Below are 19,954 nucleotides of genomic sequence, written 5' to 3'. Positions count from 1 at the left end.
CGGTAGCCGAAGTCTACAAGTGTCTAAACACTTGTGCTTCGCTTCTATGAGAAAAATACCCATAAAAAAACTATTAAAACCTAATTTTACAGAAAGTTACAGAACCTACACTTTTCATAAAAACGCAAACTAAACTCGTACAAGACTTCGCACGTGGCTCTGATACCACTGTTGGGTTTTTCGGGCCGCGATAATCGCTTTTTCGCGTCGCGGAAACCCCGAAAGCCCCGTCAACGGATCCGTGCGAAGTAAAATAAAATAAAAATTTATGAGTAAGAGTTTCTTAGACTTAGTTCTAAACTAGATTTACAAGGACAAAACCTTTTACCCTTGATGCATGCGCTTTACGAATCCCGCTCGTCCAAGGAAGTGTCGGATCTCGAGATCGTCAAGCGTACGATCCTCTAGAAGTATCCACACGAACAAATGGGTGGAGAAAAACTAAACAAAGGTGTGCTAGCACCCTTGATCAGTCACGGCAAGAGGAGGAGAGGGAGAGCAAGAAGAGAGAGCAAAGAAGAAGATGGAATGTAAAATGCCTTTAATGAAATTCAATCTCATTCAACACCATAAGTGGCCGACCACAATGGGAATTGAAACCCCCGTTCTCATTTAATGTGGCCATTAAAGAGATTTGTAACCTCCATGAGGTGACACACACATGTGCTAAACATGATGATGTGTAACACTATTATTGGCCACTTAATGCCAACTCACAAATGAGGTGGCAAATAGTCAAGTCAAACTTGACTCTTCCTCTTCCTCTCAAGTCAAGTCAAACTTGACTTAATCTCTCTCATGGTTGATCTAATCCAACCATCTAATTCAAGCCAATTTAATATAATGAATCTAATTCATTTAATTAAATTGATTCAATGAGTCATAATCTAAATTAGACTCATTGAAGACATGAATCAACTTGAGTCCAACTCAATTAGCCCAATTAGGATTACTCTTAATCCAATTTGATTCATCACATGAATCTAATCCTCTTGATTCATCATATGAACCTAATCTCCATCTAATTGTCCTTAGTGTGTGACCCTATAGGTTCTTGTAACGTTGGCAATGCCCCTAAACCCATTTAGGAGCATAAGTAATGAGCGGTATCTAGCAACACATCATTACTATCCAAGTTACAAGAATGTTGAGATCCAACATCACCTTGTGACTACTAATTGTGACTCCTCACAATATATGACAAGTGTCCTTCTATCCTAGACATCTAGATTGATCAATGTGAGACATAGACCGTGTCATCCTCTGACAAATCTAAATCTTGATCTCCAAGTAGACTCACTAAATCAAATGAGCTCAATATCTCATATTGACTCATTTGGGCATCACCATGCACTTCGTGGTCTCACTCTATCAAGAATATCGATGTCGCTCCCGTCATATAGGAGAGATAGATACCATCTATATCACTCACATCCCTCTGCATAATTTGTTACATACCCAGTAATCGCCTTTATAGTCCACCCAGTTACGGGTGACGTTTGACGAAACTAAAGTACATAACTCCTTATGTAGGGATCCATGGTGACTTCAGGTCCAAGGACTAGTAGTCATACTAATAGCCACATGAGAAAGTATATGACACTCATATAACGATCCATGATACTTTCTCATGGCGGGTCATTCAGTATACATTCTCCAATGCATACCCATGTGTCAACTTGATATCTCTATATCCATGACTTGTGAGATCAAGTCATTGAGTTGACCTACATGCTAGTCTTATTGCATTAACATTGTCCTTGAATGTTAATACTCGACTAGGAATGATTAAGAGTAGTGTTCCCTATATCATCTCACTATCGATTCAACCAATCAATTGATATAGATAAGAACCTTCTACTCAAGGACGCTATTAAACTTAGTTTATTTGGCACCAATACAAGTAAGTATAATAACCAAAAGCAAATGCCTTTATTTATATAAGAATATGATACAACAAGTCCATAATACAATCATCAAATGATTGGCTCTAGGGCTGTAACTAACATCATCTTTATGAAAGGTCGAAGAGGTTTGAGCATACCACGTAGAAAATGATTCTTCAGCCATATATGAATATAAGAGTACAAAATGACTTACTAAAGCCTTAGGAAGAAAGTTGACAAGGAGAGGCTGGAGGAGAAGGAAGGATGGCAAAAGCTAAGTTATGGCACCAACAAAGAGCGTAAGGAAGAAGACGAAGGAGTAAGAATATAAAGGGTTTAGGGTTTTTCGAAAATATTGACTAACAAAAAACACCGTTGGATGTGAACAAACCTCACAATGGTAGTCGTTGATTTATCAAAGAAAGAATATGATAAGACATTGCCAAAAAACATGTGAGCGATTACGTCAGGAGGAAGAAAGTGGTAACACGTGTCGAAAATCCATAAACGGACATTTATGATGGACATAACAGGGCAAATCATGCCCGGATTAGCGCCGCGGCATAGTACATCGTCGATACTTTCTTTCCATTGAAGAACCAATTAACGAGGAGAAGATTTTGAAAAAGGTATTCGACTACCTAGGTGTAAGAAAGGAGGGAATGGAAAGAAAATATAAAATAACATTAGTAAATCATGACTTGTTAAAATTCAAAATTTATCAACATACTATGATGTCGACCTGTCCTATAGGTAGGCCGGAACTTAGAAATTTGACCAAATTCAAACTTGCCCGAACTCATACACAAAGTGTCTTATTTATTTATTTCTTATACAATCAACTACGTGCTTACACATGCTCCTACTCTCAAATAAACACATGAAACTCGGATATCACTACTAGTGACTTTGTAACCACATAAGGAAAGGGGAATATTTTGCTCGGTACTGTTGTAGGTCGAAGAAAAAATCTGTCGTCCAATGGAATCTCATTTTCTTTTATAGACGTCAGATTGTGCTTCCACACCTAAATAGGGGTGGGAAATAGAATAGCAGCTTGGCCAAAGAGGAGAAGTTTGCCCTTTCCTATGGCGTTTGTGGGGTTCCCCCTCACAAACAAGTGATTGAAAGGTCCTCTTTGACCTAATCTGAGCCAACTCGGCTTGCAAGAGATCCACCTTAGTGTTCTGTCGATCCAGAGCTCGTTGCTACTGAGATATTGGTAAATCATCCGCATAAGCTTTTCTATTTAGATCGGCCACCTCTGAGACATGCTGGATCCTTAGAGTATCCAGCTCCTCAGTCTTTTGCTTCAACTCTGAGTAAGCTTTATTCCTCAAAATCACTTTTGACTGAACTTGTGATTGAGCTAAGAGCAGACACACCTCTAGTTCCTATTGAGGGGAACGATGTAAATCTAGTGTCACGCCCCAGAGGAGTCCCTGTCCGAGAAAATTTCGGCAGTATCTCCCCTGTACGGTGGACAATCTGAAACTTTTCTACATCTCACAAATACCTCAGCCACAGGCGGCTGGAATAATAACAACAAAATAAAACATCACCACGCAGTTATATATAATCTATTCAGCCTCTGGCTGTCACAACCACGCAGTTAAGACAATTTAACAGTAAAATAATACTCTGACTCGAAATCCACCCTACTCCACTACACTCGTAAAACTCAAATCCGACGAACTCACCTCTTCTGCCATCCAGGCAGGCATGTAGTAGAATAAAATCCAAATCCAAATCCATCGCAATAATAAAATCCATACAATATCCATAAGCAGAATAATCCAAACATATCATGTTCAAAACAGTCTAGAACAGAAAAGAAACCAAAGAAAACCAAACATATCCTCGAGGTCTGCAGGGACCAGCACTACGTGCAGTGAGGACTAGCGACTGGAACTCCCTCCGGACAGCATCAACCTGAAAATAACAACAATGGAGGCGGGGTGAGTCCAACACTCAGCAGGTACAATTGATATGCAAAGTAAAGAAACAACACCTAGCACTAATCATGCGTACAGTCTCCTGATAAAAGAAAGATAAAAATATGCATCTGAAGTAAACAGGAGAGAATCTGTACTAACCAGGACCTGAGTATAAGGACAAACAGTCCGAGTGGTATAGGAATCCTGTATGCATGTCAAACATAGGTATCCAAACAATATGCAGCATATAAATGCAGCAACCACAAACACAAACAATAAATGCATCATGCATATGATGCCAATGATGCGTCCTGGTCACCCCTGACGCCAGTCATCTCATAGTGGGTAGGGCTGTGACAACCGTGCACTCTGTCGTCACTACTCCTGATGAGTGACCGAGTGGACGGGATGCTGTCGGAGTACACCTATCCTCCTACCCCAAATCATAGATGGGGGAGCACAATGCTCTCAACTCCCGGTACACGATGACGGGGAGGAATCCCTGCCGGATAACACGTTGTGTCACACTACCCATGAGTGGACCAATGGTGCCTAACAGAGTCCCTGCTGCAACACACTCTGCCTGAATCGACCACTAACCCATGAGTGGTGGTGTGTGCAGATCCATGTAACTGGCGATGTGCTCAGCAATAATAGAGCGGACTCTCGCACAGCATGCAATCATGCAAATGATGCATGACAATAACCATATAAACATCCTGACCTGATCCATATATATAGAAAAGTGCATCATAGGTCAACGAATCTAAAACAATCCAAAGGTATACAGAAGGTATAAAACCTAGGTCCTGAACATGGTCAAGCATGGCATATCACTACCCCCTATAAGCATGTATAGACAGGTAAAGTATACATGGGATGTAAAACAAATCAATCAATCAAACATGTACCAAGATTTGGGTAGTGATTAACCGGAATAGATAAGAAACATAATTAATGAAACATGTTAATTCCATTACTAAGCATATCAAAGACAACAAAAGTCAAAAGTACCCGCCTCCAATAGAAAGGTCCAATCCAAAATAGATCCCTCGTCGAGACACCGTCTCGAATCAAAGTCCTGCAGATAATGTGATATACAATTTAGCTAATTTTATAAACAACAACTAGCTAAATCCAACCCAACTTAATTAGGAAAAACCCTAATCAATCCATCATTAATTAATCCTAATTAATTATTAACTTGAATTAATCTCCTTAATCAATAATCCTCAATCAGCACAATCATTTCCTTTCGCTAATCAACTTACGATTAGCAATGTGATCATATCTAATAAATCCAAGGATTAAATATAATCCAACATAAATCAACGGTACTTAATTCATCACAACTACAATAGATTAAGCCTTCCATAATCACATTAGGTTAAGTGAAACATAAATCCATCATAACTTACCTACATCCTCAACTAACCAAACAACTGCAAATTGCAACATCTCCACATAATCCAACACAAATGCATATCCTCCAAATACTCATAGAAATACAACCGAAACTCCAAACATAGCTTACCTTAATCAACGACTGTGATTGTTGATCCACAGCAGGGAGTGTTGATACTGACAACAAGATGCCTACAGATGGAACAGCTGCCGAAACCAAGACCCTCCACCAAACCCAACCTCCTTGCTGGATACTTCACTGTTCGGATCAGATGAAATCAAGATTTACACTCAATCAAGCCATAATCCTAAACAACAAACGAAGCTTACCTCAATCCACAACTGCTGTGGCTACTGGAACAACAAAACAGAACCACAGTAAAGAGCAAAACTAGGGCACAGTGGCTGGAGGCTAGGAGAGGGGCCGGCAGTGATGAACTAGGGCACAGGGACAGTGTCGCTGGAGTCAGGGCAGAGGCTAGAGTCGGGTCCTCGACTGCGTTGGCTCGAGTGTCGCCGGCGCTGTCCCGTGCGGTGGCGGCGCTGTCGGGTGAAGAAGGCGCGGCCAAGAATTAGGGCACGGCGGTTGGGGGTCGGCTAGGGCATAGGCCAGAGATGGCTCGGCGGAGAGGCAGCACCCGGCAGTGCTAATTCGGACCTGGTGACCAACGGAGGTGAATAGGCCGGAAGAAAAACTTGGCTGATGGTGGCTCGGTGAATCTGGTGGCCGGCGCTCGAAGAAGAGGAGAAGCGACGCAATAGGGAGGAAGGGAGAATGGCGTCGGCTGCGGAGAGGGAGAGGAAACCGCTCGGCGCCGGTTAGGGTTCGGGAGAAGATGCCGTCGGGTGAGGAGGGGATGCGGCTCGGGTGCGTGAGGGAGAGGGAAGGAATTCGGCGAGGAAGAAAATGGGAAAGAGGAAAATAAGGAAAAGGAAAAAGAAAACACATAAATAAATTTAACTTTTCCTCGCTTAAATGGGATAGCCTAAATAGGCTTTTCCGGGCCCCGTTTTTATCCTCGTTAACTCGTCCGTACGAGCTCCGAAAAATTCCCGAAAAATATCAAAAAAGTCCGAAAAATTTCCTTATTAATATTCACCTATTTTCGGTATTTTACATTCTCTCCCACTAATAAAAATTTGGTCCCCAAATTTCATTATCTACCGTCAGCAAGTACTAACAACAGACAGAAAGTAAAAATGCTGAACGGTAAACTACATCACATACCTCAAATGAAAAGATGGGGATACCAAGCTTGGATAGTATCCTCAAGCTCCCAAGTAGCCTCCTCATCCGAATGATGCTGTCATCTGACTTTAACCAGTCTTATAGTCTTATTCCGCAACTAACTCTCCTTCCGATCGAGAATCCGTAGCGGAACCTCCTCATAAGAAATGTCCGGCTGAAGGGGAACTGGGATATCTGTCAGCACATGCATCAGATCAGGTACGTATCTCCTCAGCATAGATACGTGGAATACATCGTGTACGCCTGACAAGGATTGTGGTAGTGCCAGTCGGTAAGCTACCGCTCCGATCTTCTCCAAGATCTTGAAAGGACCAATGTACCGCGGAGCTAGCTTACCTCTGAGGCCAAATCTCTTCACTCCTTTCGTGGGTGAAACTCGTAGAAATACCTGGTCGCAAATGGAGAACTCTAAGGGTCTCCGACTCCGGTCAGCATAACACTTCTGGCAGTCTTATGCCTCTAACATCCTCTGTCTGATAATATGGACCACTTTGCCTCACGTTGAGCTATATGAGGTCTCAACAACTGGGTCTCTCGGATTCTCGTCCTGATCGACGACTGAGCAACTATGGTAACAAGAATACCCTGCTCTATCTGTCCCTGCTCCTCAATGTCTAACTCAGAGAAATCCTGAATCAAATCTGTGACCACAACTCGGTGGCAAGCTAAAGTCCCTCTGGACCTCTAGCTAAGTGTATCGGTAACCACATTAGCTTTTCCCAGGTGATAGCTAATGGTACAATCATAATATTTCAGGAACTCCATCTATCTCCTCGGTCTAAGATTAAGTTCCTTCTGAGTGAACAGATATTTGAGACTCCGATGGTCAGTGAGAATCTCAATGTAATATCATACAGGTACTGCCGCCAAATCTTCAGGGCAAAAAAAAATAACAGCGGCCAACTCCAGATCATGAACTGAGTATTTTCTTCTCAGGCTCCCTCAACTATCGAGAAGCATATAAGAATACTCTACCGTGCTGCACCAGAACAGCACTCATACCCGGTAGAGACGCGTCGGTGTAGAGGACAAATTCGTCCTCTTCCGTAGGTAAAAACAAAAAATCAAAGCCGACACTAGTCTCCGCTTCAGCTCCTAGAAGCTGGTCTTGCAATCCTCAGTCCAAGTAAACTTCACGCCTTTCATGGTCACGCGTGAAAGTAGCATAGCTATGCGGAAGAAACCCTCGACGAAAGGTCTGTAATATCCTGCGAGTCACAAAAGACTGCGGATCTCCTACACTGATTTCGGCTGCTCCCAACGGTAACAACCTCTATCTCCTGTGGAACCACGGTACACTCCTACTGGTGACCGTGTGTCCCAAACATCATAACAAAAGACAATCCAAACCAGCACTACTGATAATCACATATAGATGTTCTCGTCGAATCATCTCTAGATCTATGCAAAGGTAGAGTACGTGACTCACCTCGGATCCGTGATAGATCACAACATCGTCCACAAAGATAATGGACACCTATCCAAACATCCTCGACATACCAGGATCATCGAGTCCCTGAAAACATCTAAGGCACTGTAAGCCTATATGGCAAAAACCAATACACATAATGTCCGTATCACAGACATTCCTATCCATAAAATCTCCAATAATAAATCGAAAAATCTGATCATCAATAACATAAATCACCAAAGAATAAATCCTCCAAAGTGAGAGCAACGCTCCATCACAAGAAACACCACATATGTGGGAGCAACGCTCTACCACAAGAAATCCTCAATATGTGGGAGCAATACTCCACCACAAATAATCTGAAATATGTATCTGCAATAAATATAGGAGCAATGCTCCGCTACCAGCAATCCGTGATATGTGGGAGCAACGCTCCATCACAAAATAATACCTAAGTACCCCAAGGCACCTAACTATCCAGCTAGAGACTGTACAAAATCTCTCTACCACAATTCGCTGTGGTTAGCCTAGGATATAACAACCTAGTAACTACTCAAATCCATCATCAACTCTATCAGCATCCTAGTGGCTCATCCACTGATAGGAAAATTAGTTGATGGGTTAATTCAACAAATGACATAATGCAGTCACTCCACATTCTGCATTCAGTATAAGTAGAATCATCATACTGCTACCAATGTATACACCTAGCACACATGCTCACACAACATATGTATGATCAACAAAATCCTCCAATTATTATACACCAAACATACTCACAACTCAGGTATATTCAGTATGATATCTCCAACAATGCATACCGAACCCGTGTGCAAAATCAACATAGGTAAAATCAACAATACACCTCAAACCACACTCACATGACATATCTTCACCTATGCCAAGAGTATATCCAACATATACTTCCAAATAAGCATACTAAACCCAGGTGCACTCACAAATCAAACATAATCAAAAAGATACCTCCGATATCACACCAAACACATATGTACATATCACAACTCAGATTATATCGACAAAATGCCCCCATCAAAACACCACCGATGTACTTATACTACAACTCGGATTTAATTGACAAGATATCTTCAATAACACATCCAAATACATACACCGAACTATATATCTATAATCCACAAGGAACCTTCAAACCATATCAGAACATGGATGCATATACTACTTGCAAATGGACAGTCTACCACAGGACTCCTACAACACATAACAATCATAATATACATGCAACATAGACATGCAAAATCATCATACCAGCTCAATCAAAGAGACCAACCTTATGCTACCAACACTCATGGGTTACGGGTATATCTAAACAAAATTCATGCATACGTATCAAGCATGAATACATCAATCAAAAGCAACCCAAAATAAAGCAGCCTAATCATCCAGTAACAACCCTGCTCTAGGTTCAAAGGAACTAATATCGGACAAGAAAGATATACACACCATGGTATAACATTGCAAATCAATGTCATACACTACCAAGACCATATCTAATGGGGAAAATTTTATCATCATAAATCTAAATGTACTCTCCCAGTATACACTAGTAACGATTGTATCCCATAAGTGTTAAGCAATTAGCTCTACACTTCCTTACATCAGCGGGGTCACATATCCCAAAGCACCCTCTAAGTTATCCCACCAGGTATATACAATCCACGGTAAAAATCTTCATGGAATAAGATACATCGATCCTATATAACCTATCCAAGCCAATAATGATATATGGCTAAATCAGTCCTTTTCACGTCAGTACAAAACATGTACTCAAATGTGCTCTAGATACCTAACTAAGCACAAATAACCTAAAGGTTCGAACCTCTAAAAATAGAGTATGGCAATCCTCTACTGATCAACCAACAAAACTAAATCATTCATCTACTAACTAATCAAGAATACCTTAATCCTCCACAAGCAACTAAGGTATATCCAACCACATAATATCATATGTATAAATGTGTACGACCCAAAAGAAAAAGTCAGAATTTAGGAATATCAAGACACTCTCATCTTCATCCTCAAAAACATCAGCCCACACTATATCAGATGAATAATTCTCTACTCCCCATGAGGGCAAGTTAACATTCAAAACATCAATCATTATTTATCCACATAGTCCCATATCAGAGAAAGCAATTATCCATTTTATCATCCTTTTAACTAACCACAACTAACCAGATTATTAAAATCTCATAGGCACACTCAACCATAAACTCTCTAGCACCCAATTTATAATCTGATCACCAACCATAATCATCAAACCTGTGAATATTATAAATGACACTCACTATGTCACCATCAATGACAACCCAAATATAAATCATCAAAATAGTTATCCACTAATAGATCATCAAACAACCACATAACATTTACTCTCATAAATCATTAGAAATCAACACATCACAATATCTGATCTTCCAATATCCCTCAACCTCAAATCATTCTCAACAATGATCAAACATGATAACTCTCCAATGCCAAATTTTCATCGTATCGGATACCCTATTATCCAAAAGATACGAGTATAAAAACTCTACTGGCTAAGTCAACAGGAATATGTAGGTATCATCCATTAGCCAGCCAACAATAGTAGAGGCTGGTAAGTGCCTCCATCTCCTAACCAACTAGTAGTAACAAAAGCTAAAACTACTGATGGTATGATATGAAAAATCACCAGAGACTATAATCCTTGATCTCTGTTAAGGTCAACCATGCTCAATGGCTAACATATCACATGTAATATGTGTTACAACAACCAGACAAGTATTAAATAAAGAATCCTAATACATGTCATAAACTATAAAATTAAACATCATACCTAATTGCTGTCTGGAGATGTTCCGTCGCTGTCCTGTCTCCAACCTTTGACCTCAAACTCCGAACGAGAAACATCGCCGGAAATCCAAATAAATCCGAAACGGAAATTCGAAACATAACCATATCGAAAATCCGAAAATGCCCAGTTTGACTCGCAAACCTGGCTAACCCAAATATCCAGAATACTAACAACATGTATCCGATAAATCTCCAAAACACCAAAAAAACAGGTATCCATAACCTGCTCTGATACCAATAAATTGGTATCAGATAAATCCCGAAAATCCAAAATACAAAAATCCAACAAATATCGCCAAACTTGGCGCTCTGATACCAAGTAAATAAACTGGTATCAGGATATCCCAAACATCCAAAATACGAAAACAAAAGATCGTATACCTGGGCTCTGATACCACTAAATTGTCACGCCCCAGAGGAGTCCCTGTCCGAGAAAATTTCGGCAGCATCTCCCCTGTATGGTGGACAATCTGAAACTTTTCTACATCTCACAAATACCTCAGCCACAGGCGGCTGGAATAATAACAACAAAATAAAACATCACCACGCAGTTATATATAATCTATTCAGTATATGGCTGTCACAACCACGCAGTTAAGACAATTTAACAGTAAAATAATACTCTGACTCGAAATCCACCCTACTCCACTACACTCGTAAAACTCAAATCCGACGAACTCACCTCTTCTGCCATCCAGGCAGGCATGTAGTAGAATAAAATCCAAATCCAAATCCATCGCAATAATAAAATCCATACAATATCCATAAGCAGAATAATCCAAAACATATCATGTTCAAAACAGTCTAGAACAGAAAAGAAACCAAAGAAAACCAAACATATCCTCGAGGTCTGCAGGGACCAGCAACTGAGGACTAGCGACTGGAACTCCCTCCTGACAGCATCAACCTGAAAATAACAACAATGGAGGCGGGGTGAGTCCAACACTCAGCAGTTACAATTGATATGCAAAGTAAAGAAATAACACCTAACACTAATCATGCGTACAGTCTCCTGATATAAGAAAGATATAAATATGCATCTGAAGTAAACAGGAGAGAAACTGTACTAACCAGGACCTGAGTATAAGGACAAACAGTCCGAGTGGTATAGGAATCCTGTATGCATGTCAAACATAGGTATCCAAACAATATGCAGCATATAAATGCAGCAACCACAAACACAAACAATAAATGCATCATGCATATGATGCCAATGATGCGTCCTTCTGGTCACCCCGGACGATCATCTCATACAAAAGTGAGGCCGAGTGGGTAGGGCTGTGACAACCGTGCACTCTATCGTCACTACTCCTGATGAGTGACCGAGTGGACGGGATGCTGTCGGAGTACACCTATCCTCCTACCCCAAATCATAGATGGGGGAGCACAATGCTCTCAACTTCCGGTACACGATGACGGGGAGGAATCCCTGCCGGATAACACGTTGTGTCACACTACCCATGAGTGGACCAATGGTGCCTAACAGAGTCCCTGCTGCAATACACTCTGCCTGAATCGACCACTAACCCATGAGTGGTGGTGTGTGCAGATCCATGTAACTGGCGATGTGCTCAGCAATAATGGAGCGGACTCTCGCACAGCATGCAATCATGCAAATGATGCATGGCAATAACCATATAAACATCCTGACCTGATCTATATATATAGAAAAGTGCATCATAGGTCAACGAATCCAAAACAATCCAAAGGTATACAGAAGGTATAAAACCTAGGTCCTGAACATGGTCAAGCATGGCATATCACTACCCCCTATAAGCATGTATAGACAGGTAAAGTATACATGGGATGTAAAACAAATCAATCAATCAAACATGTACCAAGATTTGGGTAGTGATTAACCGGAATAGATAAGAAACATAATTAATGAAACATGTTAATTCCATTACTAAGCATATCAAAGACAACAAAAGTCAAAAGTACCCGCCTCCAATAGAAAGGTCCAATCCAAAATAGATCCCTCGTCGAGACACCGTCTCGAATCAAAGTCCTGCAGATAATGTGATATACAATTTAGCTAATTTTATAAACAACAACTAGCTAAATCCAACCCAACTTAATTAGGAAAAACCCTAATCAATCCATCATTAATTAATCCTAATTAATTATTAACTTGAATTAATCTCCTTAATCAATAATCCTCAATCAGCACAATCATTTCCTTTCGCTAATCAACTTACGATTAGCAATGTGATCATATCTAATAAATCCAAGGATTAAATATAATCCAACATAAATCAACGGTACTTAATTCATCACAACTACAATAGATTAAGCCTTCCATAATCACATTAGGTTAAGTGAAACATAAATCCATCATAACTTACCTACATCCTCAACTAACCAAACAACTGCAAATTGCAACATCTCCACATAATCCAACACAAATGCATATCCTCCAAATACTCATAGAAATACAACCGAAACTCCAAACATAGCTTACCTTAATCAACGACTGTGATTGTTGATCCACAGCAGGGAGTGTTGATACTGACAACAAGATGCCTACAGATGGAACAGCTGCCGAAACCAAGACCCTCCACCAAACCCAACCTCCTTGCTGGATACTTCACTGTTCGGATCAGATGAAATCAAGATTTACACTCAATCAAGCCATAATCCTAAACAACAAACGAAGCTTACCTCAATCCACAACTGCTGTGGCTACTGGAACAACAAAACAGAAACCGCAGTAAAGAGCAAAACTAGGGCACAGTGGTGGAGGCTAGGAGAGGGGCCGGCGGTGATGAACTAGGGCATGGCTCAAGAGCAAGGAGTAGGCGGCGATCAATGTTGCCAGCGCTGTCCCGTGCGGCGGCGGCGCTGTCGGGTGAAGAAGGCGCGGCCAAGAATTAGGGCACGGCGGTTGGGGGCCGGCTAGGGCATAGGCCGGAGATGGCTCGGCGGAGAGGCAGCACCCGGCGGTGCTAATTCGGACCTGGTGACCAACGGAGGTGAATAGGCCGGAAGAAAAACTTGGCTGATGGTGGCTCGGTGAATCTGGTGGCCGGCGCTCGAAGAAGAGGAGAAGCGACGCAATAGGGAGGAAGGGAGAATGGCGTCGGCTGCGGAGAGGGAGAGGAAACCGCTCGGCGCCGGTTAGGGTTCGGGAGAAGATGCCGTCGGGTGAGGAGGGGATGCGGCTCGGGTGCGTGAGGGAGAGGGAAGGAATTAGGCGAGGAAGAAAATGGGAAAGAGGAAAATAAGGAAAAGGAAAAAGAAAACACATAAATAAATTTAACTTTTCCTCGCTTAAATGGGATAGCCTAAATAGGCTTTTCCGGGCCCCGTTTTTATCCCCGTTAACTCGTCCGTACGAGCTCCGAAAAATTCCGAAAAATATCAAAAAATTTCGAAAAATTTCCTTATTAATATTCACCTATTTTCGGTATTTTACATCTAGGGCTTGCACGACCTCGTGTAAGTATTTCTCCTTCTCCCGTAGCAGTTGATCCCAAGGAGGGGGTTCTGAAGCCATGACTCTCGGTAAATCTTAAGAGGAAAGTAAGACTATAAGGAGCGAAGGTGAAGGGGGAAGGGAGCAAGGGCACAACTCTATTTAACTTGCCAAAAGGGGTCACAAGATCACTGTAGGAGAAGTCACGGGATCACTGTAAAAGGAGTCACGGGATCACTGTAAAAAATATCACAAGATCATTATAAAAGTTATCACGGGGTTGCCACAGAAGGTATCAAGAGGTCTGAAATAGACTTAGGTCTAGTTAGTCAGCTATACCTCCTTTGATTAAACTTGTAGGGGAGGCTAATGATATGGGTTATGATGAGGGAACCCTTTGCAGGAGAGAAAAAAGGGGTAATGAGGACAAGGAAGGTGGAAAAAAGAGCAAGATAAGGATGTAGTGGTTTGCCCGGAAAAGGGTTTGACTAGGTAAGAATGTTGTTACACGTTTGGCAGGCAAAGACTGGTCGAACGTAACGGACTGGCTAAGCATATGAGATCGGCAGGAAAAGGCCTGCCGTGCATAAATAGCCAACCGAGTATGAAAGTATTTAGTTTCATGCAAAATGAAGACATAGCACGTTCGGCAGACAAAGATCGATCGAACGTAATAGACCGGCCGAGCGTATGAGTTTGGCAGGCAAAGACTGGCCGAGTGTAAGAGACAGATTGAACATAGAAGCACTTAGTCTTAAGCTGTCCTGAATGCTTATATACGCCAAACTGGTTAATCTCGGTTGATAAGGTAGGATCGGTCATGCTGAATAGATCGGCCAAGCACAGGGGCATTTAGTCTCGCAGGATCCTTAGCATACGACCGACCGAGCGAAGGTCGACCGGGCAAGAATGCTTATATACGCCCGACTGGTTAATCTCGGTCGGTAAGGTATGACTAGCTAGGCTCAATAGACCGACTGAGCATGGAAAGTAGATCGAGCTCAAAGGTCTTCAACCTTGAACGGTTTCTGGCATATGTATAATAGAAGAGTCCTGGTCGAGTATAAATAACCGATCGAGTATAAAATACCGGTCGAGATTAGTACAACAGAAGATATTTCTCATATATACAGAAGGAGTTTATGTGACTAATCAAGTGTGTGTAATAGGTGAACCATAAGAATATGTGACCATATGACAACTTAATTAATCTGGCGGAAAATAGCTTCTAGAAGTCTCCGCAGGTATGCTAAACGACAAAGAAGGTACATCTGGGGTAAGAAAAAAATTTCTTAAACTATTATTGCAATTTTGGCTTACGTCATCTTCTAACAAACTTTAACAAACTGGGGTCCACCTCATGACTGTGGAGGTTAGATGAGGTGGAATAAAAAGAGGAATTCTCTCCACTGACCAGGTAGGCAAACATACGTATTGCATCAGAATCGAACCCTAATTCCATCTTTTTTGGTACTTCTCCTTCTTCTCCGAGAGACTGAATTGAGCGTCGGAGGGCCTAGCCAGCGATTCCTATCCCGGTCTTAGGTCGCTAACGCTTTGTTAGTTGGTCTCATAGTGCACAGGAGGTGGAGATCATCCATTGGACCGCCGAGCCTTCGCTGATCCACGGTGTTCCTCATCGGAGTTCGCTTTTCCACGGGGGTACCTCGCCGGAGTTCGTCTTTGCGAGGTATTGTTCACAGATCCGCTTTGGTTTTCTTAGATCTATTATTCTATATTTAACCTCTTGTGAGGTCCGCTGTGGGTTTCTAGGATCCTCCTCTGTTTGCTGGCATCAGAGTTATAGTTCATCATCGCCCCTCATCACCCAGCGCTTCATTCCGTAAGCTCTCAGACAGGATCAAGTATCAAAGCCGTATCGATGATGATAACTAGATCCTCTACATGTTTTGTAAGGTTTTAATAGATATAATGCGGTTCAAATATATCATTATGGATGAAAAGAAATTTTTAGCATTTATATTCTTCCACAAATAAAGCGAAATATTTTGAGGTCTTTGTATTCCAAGTCTTGATTACAATTTTTCAAAACCTCTTAAAAATTAATAAGATCCTAACTAAAAGATCAATCATGCAGTGTGGAATGAATTTGAGTGTCGTTCAGAATTATATTTGAACAGAGTGTGATCCAGAACACACTATCAAGTGTGATAAACCATGAACTCTAGAGAGATCCATGCAAAACCTAAAATGTTTGTCCAAATAAGAGCTGCAAAAAAAAAAAAAAAAAAGTAAATAAATAAAGACACCGCTCGATTACTATACTATTGGAGTTCGAGGTCAAAGAGTGCTCCCATGTGTTCTGGACGATCGATGAGTTGTGGATTCACACGAGAAGCGATTTGGTAGAACACCTGCCATGTTAATAAGCTATCGGAGCCGGACTGATGTCGAGATCCCACTGCTCGCTCAACTTGGACGGTAGAGGCCACCCGCTCCAATCCTCCGTAAAGCCCACGACAATGCTTGCTAAGGTGCTTCACATCGAACACCCTTTTGCCGAAAAAGAAGTGAACAAGGTGCAAGAACTCACGAACGGTCTTTGGTAATTCGCAGTCGCATGTCAGCATCTTCACTAGGAAGGCGAAGTCATAGGCGCCTTGGAAGGTAATCCAGGAGACGGGAGAAAAGTGGCCAAAGGAAAGCAAGCCGGAGGTGGCCAAGTGCTGGGCGAATCTGCAAGAGTCGATGCCCCATATTTGATTCTTTTGGAAGTCGATGCCATTAGCCTTGAGCAGCTCGACGGAGGAAGGGGCGTAACGGTCGCGGCTGATGTCGAAGTCGCGGAAATTAAATTCCCACACGTAACGCACATAAGTGCCGTCACTGTAGAGGGCACATGGGAGGTTGCCGGCAGCGTCGGAGAGAGTGAGACCAACCTGGACGATGCGGAGGGCCTCGACGTTGGCCCGGATCAAGTCGTAGCGCTGGGGGAGGGTGAGGGTGCAGTAGGGACCTTTGGAAGTGACGACGACGCCAGGATACTCGGTGTCCAATGCTACGAAGGGGTGGAACGGGAGGGCGGAACGGATGAGGGAAAACTCCTCGTCGAGGTTATGAGCCCACACGGAGCGAACCTCGACTCTGCTGGTGCTGGCGGCGGAATAGGAAATTAGCATATCGTTGTTGACAACTGCGACAGCCATGATGAGGAGTTTGATGATATTAGAAATACGAAAGTGGAAGCTGAAGAGGAGTTTGATGATATTAGAAATACGAAAGTGGAAGCTGGAGATCGAGGAGATGTTAGATTTCGAGTTGGAGTGGAAACTGAAGGGAAGGAGGAGTTTAAGTAGAGCAGGAAATGAGAGAAAATCGCCAGATAATAAACAGATTAAACAAAATTAGTTGCTGCGAAGCGAATTATTAGGAGATATATATATATATATATATATATATATATATATATATATATATATATAATTTATTTATGTATGGAATTAATGATGCTAAACGAGCCTAATCAGGACTTTAAGTTAAGGATAAATCTGGCGCCAAATCAAGCTGCAATTAAGAGCAAAATTAGGGGTTTAGTAGTAATTAATTAATTAATTAATTAAAGTTGTTGCCATCGAATCATTCTTTTTTTTTTCTTTAATTAAATTTCACGTGGAATTCGTCATTAATTTTCCTTTTTTGAAATTTTGACTCATTTGTTTTGGTTTGATTTTTTTTTTAAAAAAAAATAATGATTACCCACACCACTCATTTCTAATAAATTAAAAGTGTACGCAAGAAAATAAACTAAAATCAAATCCGATAAGTGATTGTTAAATCCGTGGATTAATTGGATAAATCATATGCTAAACTCAAAGTTAATTTTTAAACTAAAACCTATTTATTTTATTTCTATACTGCAATTGTAGCTATTCCGTTGGGCAGATCGTCGGTAGATAAGCCACCGGTGAACTGTCTTCTATGTTGTCGGAATCATCGAGTTTTCAAGAAAAAAAAAAGGAGGAGAGAATCAGATCACCAAGCACCCCCTACTATGCCTGAGAGAGAAAGAGAGAGATTCAAAATTGAGGATTAAGAGTATCATTTCGATGCTCAAGTTACTCTCCAATAAGGGAGGTGGAGATGATGAATAGTTAAAAAATATTTGAATTTGTAAGTCTGTATAAGAAAATAAATTAGAACCCAAATCAAATAAATGATGGTGAAATGTCACGTTAGAACCTTTCTTGCGATCGAGGAGCCTTAGGTTGATCGGAGGATACCACGCCTAGTATCAACAATAAAATAAGACTATGTAAAAGACCTCGAGGCAGAGTTTGAAATTCACCAATTCACTCATCGCACTCATTTGTTTCATTCTCGTGCTCTAGTGCCCCTGTGCTCTCTGTGCTGTGATATCGACATGATGCAACTAGCACTTTATTTCCAATCAGCAACGCCTGGCTACGTTTGGTTGTGTGTAATATAATCTTGCTTGTAATGTAATCAAATTTGTAATGTAATGTAATGTAATCTTGATTGCATTATTACGTTTGGTAATGTAATATATGTAATCTTTGATTACAAGCATGATTACATTCTTTTGTTTGGTGTCCATTATTTTTCATAAAGAATGTAATTCGTATAATTATAAATTGACAAAAATATCCTACGACCTCTACCGATAGTCGCCGCACCACTGTCGGAGCTTGCGGCAACCAACGGTCGTCGCCTCCTCCGCGGGCAGTCGCCACCGGCAACCGGCGACGGCGACTATCGCCGGTGGCGGCGGCGGCGGGTTGTAACGACCCGCCTTCTACTGCTAGGCCGTAAGGCGGACCGCTACAGTTTCTTTGCTAACTGCAGCTAAATTTCTAATGCGGAAAAACTGGGCTGAATAAAAATTTTACTAAACTATTGTAGTTGTCTCTGTTAACTCTGTGAGAGTGAGATTTCATGTCCCACTACCTTCTAGATATTCATAGCTAGGCTGAGGAGACAAAATTGGAACTTTGGATCGGTCCGTGGAACGATCCATTGACCCCCCACGCGAACACTGGCTGGATCGGAGAAGCTGGATCGGTCGGCGGACCGATCCAGAACCTCGAATCTGGGTTCGCTCGTCCGTGATGGATCGGTCGGCATCGATCCAGTATGTCCGATCGGTCGATCGACCGATCCAGCACTGAATACTTGTGATCGCTATCGATCGCTGGATCGGTCGGTCGATCCGAGGAGGATCTATCAGATCACCGGATCGGTCGGTGGCCGACCGATCCAAGAACCAGACCTCGATCGGTCGGTGACCGATCGAGTCGATTTCACCGGAAGTTCGATTTGACACTTTGGCGTGCCAAAACCTCACACAGCAGTTCTAAATCAATTGAAGCTACTTCTAACATGCATTAACAAACATTCCTATAATGACTACTAACAATCTAACTCATTCTTTCATAGTTTAGTACGTTCCAAAACTAAAGGTGCATAAAAATGAAAGTATTAAACCATAAACTGTAAGGTGCTAAGGTAAACATGCTAAAGAGTCTAATGTTCATCCTGCTAAGTCCCCTAAGGACCTTTGATTCCAGTTCCACACACACACACCATCTTCGCATTGTCCTCCAGCCTCCTCTGCTAGTCCATTTTCCTTTTACCTGTATCTGCAGTATAAGGAAAATAGTATCTGTAAGCTAAAAAGCTTAGTAAGAAACCATCTACCTCACTAAATCATGCATACGATGCAAATATGCTTTTAAAACATGCTTTTGGAAAACATACTGAATATGCAAGCATGGCATGGCATAGTATAATACAAGCATGGCA

The 19,954-nt window shown here is 41.7% G+C and overlaps 1 protein-coding gene across 1 annotated transcript; it reads right to left on the bottom strand.

Annotated features, from left to right (window-relative positions):
* Positions 1–16,458: 16,458 nt before the first annotated feature.
* Positions 16,459–17,340, bottom strand: LOC122034006 (probable CCR4-associated factor 1 homolog 11). Its single transcript, XM_042593143.1, has one exon. It carries the CDS (start codon positions 17,338–17,340, stop codon positions 16,459–16,461), a length of 882 nt encoding a protein of 293 aa, XP_042449077.1.
* Between the last annotated feature and the right edge of the window lie 2,614 nt (positions 17,341–19,954).

The sequence above is a fragment of the Zingiber officinale genome, chromosome 11B, assembly GCF_018446385.1.
Source record: "Zingiber officinale cultivar Zhangliang chromosome 11B, Zo_v1.1, whole genome shotgun sequence".
Classification (NCBI taxonomy): domain Eukaryota; kingdom Viridiplantae; phylum Streptophyta; class Magnoliopsida; order Zingiberales; family Zingiberaceae; genus Zingiber; species Zingiber officinale.
This window is presented reverse-complemented; position numbering and strand designations above follow the sequence as displayed.